This window comes from Oryzias melastigma, linkage group LG21, assembly GCF_002922805.2.
Source record: "Oryzias melastigma strain HK-1 linkage group LG21, ASM292280v2, whole genome shotgun sequence".
In the NCBI taxonomy this organism is placed as follows: Eukaryota; Metazoa; Chordata; class Actinopteri; order Beloniformes; family Adrianichthyidae; genus Oryzias; species Oryzias melastigma.
This window is the reverse complement of record NC_050532.1, coordinates 27,718,007-27,726,871: the sequence shown is the minus strand read 5'-3', so window position 1 is coordinate 27,726,871 and position 8,865 is coordinate 27,718,007. Positions and strand designations below refer to the sequence as shown.

General features: G+C 44.6%; 2 protein-coding genes across 6 annotated transcripts in view; one reads left to right on the top strand and one right to left on the bottom strand.

Annotated features, from left to right (window-relative positions):
• Positions 1-8,865, bottom strand: part of pard3bb (par-3 family cell polarity regulator beta b) — a 164,741-nt gene that overhangs the window by 39,337 nt on the left and 116,539 nt on the right. For 4 of the 5 annotated variants that reach the window (XM_024286436.2, XM_024286437.2, XM_024286438.2 and 1 more), the window contains one exon: positions 1,956-2,067. In XM_024286436.2, coding sequence (XP_024142204.1) covers positions 1,956-2,067 — 112 coding nt within the window. The remainder of the gene's footprint in view (positions 1-1,955; positions 2,068-8,865) is intronic. The other variant, XM_036209561.1, reaches the window with a different exon arrangement.
• LOC118597902 (eukaryotic translation initiation factor 4 gamma-like) lies at positions 730-1,962 on the top strand. The gene is made up of 2 exons (XM_036209562.1): positions 730-1,579; positions 1,688-1,962. Exon 1 carries the CDS (start codon positions 904-906, stop codon positions 1,237-1,239), a length of 336 nt encoding a protein of 111 aa, XP_036065455.1. The 5' UTR covers positions 730-903; the 3' UTR covers positions 1,240-1,579; positions 1,688-1,962.

Sequence of the window (8,865 nt, the reverse complement as noted above, 5' to 3'; positions counted from 1 at the left end):
TCTCTTTATAGATGTTATAATCTACCTGTAGTTTAGATTTCCGCCACCTGCGTTCAGATTTCCGACATTCTCGTTTTCCAGGTATTTGAGTCTTTTTCCACACCAGCTGATTAAAGCATGAACGATTTTGTGAACGTCTTCATGAATAAACTGAGAAAGGTGAAGTGTGCAGCACTGAGGTTCATGCCGGTTAGTTCTAGCATCTCTGAAGGACTAACCGGGTCAGAACTGCAGCAGGACCGCCATCAAACCTTCTTAGACTAAAGCGGCGCCACACCGCCCACCGCGGCCAGAGACTGTGTGAAGCATGCTCTGAGTGGGACTGTGTGAAGAGGCCACAGCGGGCTGCCGGTTCAGCTCTGCTCAGGGAGGAGGTCTGTGGCTCCACGACACACACACACACACACAACACACACACACACAACACAGTTGGAAATAAAGTTGTGTTGTTGCTATAATTGTTGGAGGAAAACATTGTTTAGCTAGCAGAGACTCCGTTAGCATGAACCAAAGACATGGTGATGCTGGGGGGGGAGGTGTATATTTGGTATATAGTGGTACATTTCTGAGTCTGATTCTGATTCTTGTGTGTTTTTGCTCTTTCTGCACACAAACACGTTTCCATTGATTTTGCTTTTCAAAGACAAACAAACCAATAAACGTCCAATCGGATCAGCTGGACATCAGAACCGCCCTCGTTTCTGTTCCCTCCCCAACACATCCGATCCGAACGATAATCCCTCCTAATTTCATTACTGGACACATCATTTTTGATGAGTCGGATCTGATCTGCTTTTTCTCGACTAACTTCATTTCTACTTGTTGAGTCCGTTAACGCTTTAAACTCCAGAGTTTCTATTGTATTGATATAAATGTGTAGAAATGGGAGGAGTTTCATTTTAGATGTTTAAAACAGAGGAGGTCAGACCAACGCAGCAGGCTGAGGAGCAGGCAGAGGAGCAGGCTGAGGAACAGGCTGAGGAACTGGCTGAGGAACAGGCTGAGGAGCAGGCAGAGGAGCAGGCTGAGGAGCTGGCTGAGGAGCAGGATAAGGAGCTGGCTGAGGAGCAGGCTGAGGAGCTGGCTGAGGAGCAGGATAAGGAGCAGGATAAGGAGCTGGCTGAGGAACAGGCTGAGGAGCAGGCTGAAGAGCTGGCTGAGGAACAGGCTGAGGAGCAGGATAAGGAGCTGGCTGAGGAGCTGGCTGAGGAACAGGCTGAGGAGCAGGCTACGTTTTAGTTGACCTGTTTTTGTTGTTCTTTCCCCTCTTTGTCCTCAGCAGTCTTACACTGCTGGGTTTTGTTATTTTAGTTTGGGAGTGGTAGTCTTGATTTGCTGGCTTTGTTTATTTGTTTTCTTTGGTTCTGGTTAGGCAGCCATTAGCAGGGAGCTGCTAACTCTGACGGCCGACATGGGGGGTCAGCAGTCTCCATAACTTATTTATGATTGACCGAGGTTCGGATCCGGCCCCCGGGCCTCGACTGTGACATGTGATGTTCTGGAGATGAATGCAGGGAATCGGGTGGAGATGTTTGAGAGGAGGAACAGAGATGATGCTGAAAGGATGCTGAGGTTGGAGGTACCAAAAGAGGAGGTTCATCCTCTTCACAGCAGAAGCAGATTTTGTGTTTTACAGTAAAGAAATGGTTAATGATAGTTTATCTAAGTGTGAATATTCTGTTTTTAGAAAGAAAATCATCAAACACAAAACACTGGAATGGATGCTTCTCTGCAGGAAGCTTTAACAGACTAGATCTTTATCGCTCTGATGATGATGAAGAGACCCTTTAAGGTGAGCTGTGGTGCAGCGGTCAGCATGTACGTTCATCTCCTCTAAAGTCTGCTCTGTCAAACGTGAGTCGCTGATCTGTGAGATCAGCCTGATCCTGCAGGAAATCTTCAGACAGGCTGACAGCTGTGGAGCTCAGCAGAAGTGTGTTTGTGCGTCCACTCACCCTGTTTTCATGTGCTCTGACTCGTGGGTCCGCCTCCTCGTACGGCGGCGCCGCCCCCTCTCGCCTGGCCTGCTGGTACTCCCTCCTCAGCTGCTGGATCCGGTCGGTGCTGCTGCACAGAGGAGACACCAGAACGTCACGTCTACGAAGGACGGAGCCCGAACTGGACCCAACAGAACTTCAGGCTCCAGCAGTTCCAGGTTTCTAAAGTTCTCAGTTGATAGTTAATCTATTTTCAAAGCATCATAAACGTCTATCCAGCTGTGCAGTTCTGATCCAGGTTCCAGCTCAGAGACGTTCATGGATCCATTTGTCTGCTGGCGGATGCATCAGAATGGGGCGGAGCATGGAGCTTGTGGCCCCGCCCATTGGATTTTCTACATCTCAAATACGATCTCTTTAAAACTGCTGTTTTTCTGCTAATAATTCAGAACAATTTGAACAAAGAAATATTAAAAAATGACATTTTAATCTTCATTTTCTTAATAAATGTCCTCCATCATCAGACACACGTCCCGGTCCGAAACCGCCCCAGTTCTGATCACGTTTCTCCTGTCCTCCGGCAGACTGAAGGGAAACCAAGTCCTCATCAACACAGGAAGTGCATCAGATCTAAACTCCGCCCCCTGACTCATGCACACTCACACACATAATGGAAACGCAGGAAGTCACAACACGCCGTTTTGGAAGCGTGCTCATGGAGCGGGAAGAGGAGCGCAGCTGCAGCAGGCGGGAAACGGCGGGAAAAGCATCATGTGACTCTAAAGTTTACACACATTCACCTGTGAGCAGGTGTAATGAACGCACAGACCCCCCCGGACTAATGTCAGCTGATCTCTATTTTAGGAAGACCCTGAATTCCCTGGAGCGACCAGAACTTCCTCCTGGATAGAGACGGACGGGTTCTAAAGGTTCTGCTGCATCAGCACTTTGAAACCGCCGACTGGTGATATCTGACCACGGAGTAAATCCTCATCTGGAGTCAAATTTAATAAATCTAGACGATGGTGTGAATCCTGAGTATTTTATTCTGAAAGAGTAAATAAACAAATGCAGCAGCTGCTAACTCCGTTCATGTGGAGTCTACAGGAAACGGATCCATCGATTCATCTTCTGTAGGAAAAAGTGTTGGTTTGACCTTCAGGAGGCGGAGCCTGTTCAGTTCTGATCCAGAACAACTTCATCAGAAAATGTGAGAAAACGTTTCTGGATGAAGAAAAGAGGAAATGCTGTTCAGAGCAGTGATGGTATGAAGATGGACAGAGGTCAGGGGGTCAGCCAACAGCAGAGGACTTAATGATCACATGTCAATCAAAAGGCCACGCCCCCGTTTGACCACCGGACTAATGAAACACTGACATGTTTACGCCGATAAATGAAAAACGTGAACGCCCATAAACAGAATCAATACACTATCAATCATTCCTGGAGATAGAACACTGAGTCGGGGGGGTGTAGCGGTCAGCACTCTCTCCAGATAACAAGAAGTCGCCGGTTCAAATCCGGCTGTTTTGTTCCGGAGTTTCCTCGTTTTCTTGCTTCATGTGAGGATTTCCTCTGGTTTCTCCCACAGAAAACAGGACTGGTTCATTGATGAATGACACTGGTGAGGTGCTCAGGGTAAGCCCCGCCTCCATCCAGCAGCAGCTGGGATAGGCTCCAGCAACCCGCTGACCCCAGGGCAGGGGCGTCAAACTCCATCGCTCCATCCGGCCCCTGGGTCTCGACTTTAACACGCACCTTAAAGGGATTCAGAGGGTTCTGAAATGGACGGTTGACGCCACGTTTCTCCTCTTTAAAGGTTATAGGAATAAAGTCTTTTAGAAATGAGGTCCAAACTTTTATCTTTTAAATTAAAATAACAAAATGTTCTTTATTTTGGGGACAAAAGTTATGAATTTCTATTTTCTTTTGAGAGTATTTTAAGGTAAACAGGAAGGATAGACGGTATAGAACATAAAGAGAAATATTTAACTGTAGTTAGACGTGAACCTTCCAGAACTCTTGAGGAAAGCCCTGATTCCATTGAACTCACACTGAGGAGATCCATCTCCTGCTCTGTCACACCAATAATAACTGCATAAATGTTTCAGACTCGCCTCCGATCAATAATTAAAGCTTCTGATCATTAATCCGGCGGTGACACCCAGAAACCCTCCATCCAGTGACGGAACGGATCACCGACATTAGGATTCATTAACATCTACAGAACTCAACCTTTCAGTCCACAAGCTGGATCCAAACCGACGGCTGGATCATGTGATCTGAATCTGAGAATCCACCAGAACCCAAACCCAAATGTGAGTCAGACTCCTGCTTAGAAAAGGACTTCATGGCAGTCCTCTGGATGAAAAAAAAATCAATAAATCTTGAAAACATAAACTGGAATTGATTGAGAAGCTTGGATAGAAACGGCTGCTTCCACCTCTTCAAGGACAGCAGGACGTTCACGTCAATCAATGCAGGAAGTAAATGCCACTGTTAATTATGACCATTTTACCCTTTGAAAGCAAATGTAAACCATTATTGACCTTTCATTCAAACAGGATAAGATAGACCTATAAAACCTTTCTGCCTAATGAAGCTCACGTGATCGCTCCTCTCTGTGGATCAGAGGAGGATCTCCTTGAAGATCCACTCCATGTTTTAACGTCATCTTGTTGCATTTTTATGACAATGGAGAAGATAAAAAACTTCAGCTAAAAACACAAGGTGGAGGTGAATTTCTAATTTCTACTGTTCTACAGAAACTATGTCCTAGAATACGACACTTCTTTAAGATTTTGGCTAAAAACAGCAGGGAACACTTTAGAAACGGATCAGACGATGATTGGAGTGGGACTCGATCCGATTTTATAACTGCAGACAGAAACAGACAAAAACCATGACTAAACAAACGCGATCGGAGCCTTCGTCTCCTCAAATGTTAGAGAAACAGGAACTACTGGTTATCACAGATCTGCAGACGTTCAGCAGAATTCCACTTCAGGATCTGCTTCCCTCCTTTTTTTAAATCCAAAGATTAAAGATGGCCGCCAATCTTCAGAGGGGCAAAAAGTTTCAGCAAATTGATCCTGAAGTCAGAGAGGGAAACCGTCAGATCACAGAGATTTTTCTGATGAGTTCTGCAGTAAAATTCTTGTTTTCCTCAACATGAGTTGGAACTACAGTACATATATCTGAGAACTGGACCGAGTCAGTGTGATGTCATCAATAAAAAATGGTTTAATTCCAGCTCCAACCAAATCCAGCCAGCAAGGCCAAGAGGGCCCCATATGGCTAAAAGTGGGCAGGAAAGGTGGCCCCACATTTTGGGTTTGTCCACAGTTTCCACGGTGGCTCCAGCTGCGTTTGAGCTTGTAGGATGAATACTGGGATCAGGAATGATCAGTACTTGGATCCTGGAGGGTTTCTCAGTAACAGAACTCAAACTACAGCCAGGAACTGGGGGGCAGCAGCTCCTGTCCATCATCTGCACAGGAACAGCAGACTTCCTAACCTCGCTGGTCGTTCATTTACTTTGCCGTCACTAATGTTTCACCCCGAGTCTTTACAATTTGGCAAATCTTTTTCCTTAATCTATTTTCAATTTCTCTCAACTTCTTTAATTCACTCCCCCCACGTGCCCTCCTCCTCCCTCCCCAGTTTGTGCAGGTAATCATATCTGCTTTCCATCTCCATCCTGGATCCATTCATCTCTCCTCCCTCCTCCTCCATCTTAATCTATTCATTATCTGCTCATCTCCATCTTCTCTGCCCTGCCTCCGTCTTCCTCCCTCGTCTCGCCTTTCATCTCATCTTCTTCCTGCTAATCTCTCGAGCTCGTTCTTGGGGTCTAATTAGCTGACATCTCCACTAATGAAGTTTGACAACAAAAGACCACCAATGCTGGCAGGTGGGTCAGGAGGGGGGCGAGGGGGCATGAATGGAAGGACCTCCAGAGTGCGGCTGTGTATGGAGTGTGGGCACATGTCGGGTTTCTTGGGGTTTTCTCTACTCCACAGGCTAACAGGAAGTGACACGTGTTTTCAAAAAGCTGCTGACAGGAAATAGCACAGCCAGCAGCGCTAAGGACGCACGGAGAGTAATTAGCTCGCTGTCGACTGCTGTGACATCATTCAGGCCGACTGTCTAAACTCGCCGTGCTGCAGTGGCCGAGCATGGCGGCGTCCCGTGGGGATCAGCCGTCTGACATGGCGTTCCACGGCAGACGAATCTGCAGGTGGAGCTTCACACAGATCAGAAGACGACTCACGACGAGGACCAACCACAGCTGGTCTGCAAACCGAACCAGAACCTGTCAGAACTGAATCAGGGAATGATACTCATAACCCTTAAAACGTGTTTTTCATGAGATAGTTAGAATAGTGGGCGTGTCTGTTTTGTACCTTTATTTGTATAAAGCAATAGGCAGTTTTTAGGTTCAGGTAAAGTGTCTTTTGGAGATTCAGGTGAGGGTTTTTAGGGGGTTCTGGTAAACGGTCATAAGGAAGTTCTGGTAAGGGTCTTTTGGGGGTTCTGGTTTTTCCAGGCTGAGGTAGGTGCAGGTGAGGTAATGTTTTTAGTTTGTTTCGACTGGATTGTTTTGTGTTAGCTTTTTAATCTTAAAATCTTAACTTTAAAAACAGGAAAGAACGTTGTTTTGTGAAGCTTCTCCTCTCACAGCCCGGGACTAACAAGTATTCAGCTTTTCTTTGCATCTCCTCTTAACCTACAGCAAAGGTTAGACCAAAGACCGTGAGGAGACGGTCCGGACCGTGTGAACTTATTCTTGTTTGGTGGATCTGAAGACAGTAAGTAAACAGATAAAAAAGATGAAACCTTTAACGGTAAAACGTCATCTAAATTATACGGATAAATGTTCATTAAGAGTTTAACCAACTTTATTGGTGTTTTAAGGTTCAACTCTCAATTTGGTCCGAAGTCTTTCATCTTTATTTTATTTCTCCATCATTTCTTCATCTGAAAGAATAAACTGAATTTGTAGCAGCAGCTATAGATCTATAGATACCTGAGATGATCTGAACCTGGATTTAAACCATGTTTAATGAGACATTTCTTTATCTGAGGATTCAGGTTATTATTGAAAAACCAGGACTGGACAGAAACTCCTGCTGCAAGAAGAACCTGATGGTAAGAAAATATGCTAATGAGCTGCACTTCTGATGAAATCACACAGAATTATCTTTTACCCCCCCCCCCCATTTGAAGCATTTCAATGCTAGAAATGTCAGCCTGTCATTGATTTCATTCGATAAGTCGAAAATGATTTTACAAACCCAGCAACAATTTACACTTCCTGAGAAAATAAATCCAGAAGGATCTGAGGAAAGAATTCACACAACCACACAGAAACACACACAACCACACAACCACACACAACCACACAACCACACACGCAAACACACTCAGGAACACACAGAAGAATACAAACACCAAGATTGCTGCAGCAACATAAAGAGAGAAAAATGCTCAAAGATGCACAAAAACTCGCATACGAAACACAGAAAAACATACACAGACACAAAAAAACAAAACACACAAACACAGAACAGAACAAAAACATATCTACAAACAGAAAAATACAAACACTATAATGAACAAATGCAGAGAAAAATACACACAGAAAAAAGCATACACACAAAATACACACAAGAAAATACACACAAATAAAACCAGAAAAGTACACACTCATACAAACAGAAACACACACAGCCAAACACAGACATACAAACTCATTCATTATTAAATGTAGTTTAATTTGTTTGTCTTCTGGGAACAAATGATCAGTTTCTTCTTTTTCATGTTTACCAGTTTTTTAACAATTTTTCTGTTTGGTGAAAATTTTGATCCTTTTTTTCATTCATCTATTCATGAATGAATATTTTAACGTTTATCTATAGTTGTTACGGTTTAGTAATATTTTAAACACATGTTCCCGGGCAGCTCTGTAGATCCAGATGATTGTTATTCTGATGTTAAAGAGTTGCTGTTCTGCAGATCCACTAACGAGTTCTAGTTTCATGTCTTCATCTCCAGGATCAAGTCGAGCTGTAGAACGTTTAACTCACTGATGGAAATCATTATACTTCCTCCACCATGCGAGAAAATGGTAACTAAACAACAGGATGAATGAAGCATCAGAGAGTCGATCTTCAGTTCCTGTTGATGTTCTAAAGACTCGGTCACCTTCTGCTCTGCAGGGATCCGGACCAGTGAGGTCATCATTTCTATGTTTGAGATGAAGTTACCAGATCTGTTATGAAGCTTCGTGTTTCTGAGGATTAGATTCTGAATGTAGACGTGATCCAGACTGGATTGATTCAAAAACACATCTGGATCTGATGGAGAACGGAGAACTTCACGCTGAACTGCTCTGGATTTCAGGCCTGATCGACACTTTTCTTCTCTGGGATAAAACCAGAATCTGTCGGTGATGGAACCAGAATCGATCAGCTGAGTTACTGAGCTGGAGAACTTTTCTGTGTGGAGAAGCTTGAAGGATGCTTCATCTGCTACGACTGACTGCTGAGCAGCTTCTGAGGGAGGAGCTCCAGCCACAGAACTACAAGCGGTTCTTTAGCGGTTCTTCAGCGGTTCTCTAGCGGTTCTTCAGCTGTTCTTCAGCTGTTCTTTAGCGGTTCTTCAGCTGTTCTTTAGCGGTTCTTTAGTGGTTCTTCAGCAGTTCTTCAGTGGTTCTGCAACAATTCTTCAACAGTTCTAAAGTGGTTCTCTAGTGGTTCTTCAGTGGTTCTGCTTCAGTTCTTCAGCGGTTCTGCAGCGGTCCTTCAGTGGTTCTGCTTCAGTTCTAAGAACGGCGTGCGCTAACCCTGAACCCGTCAGACGCACTCGCCACAGAATCTATTTTTCATTCAGCAGTCCTTGTTCAAACAGGAGAGGCGGAAACCAT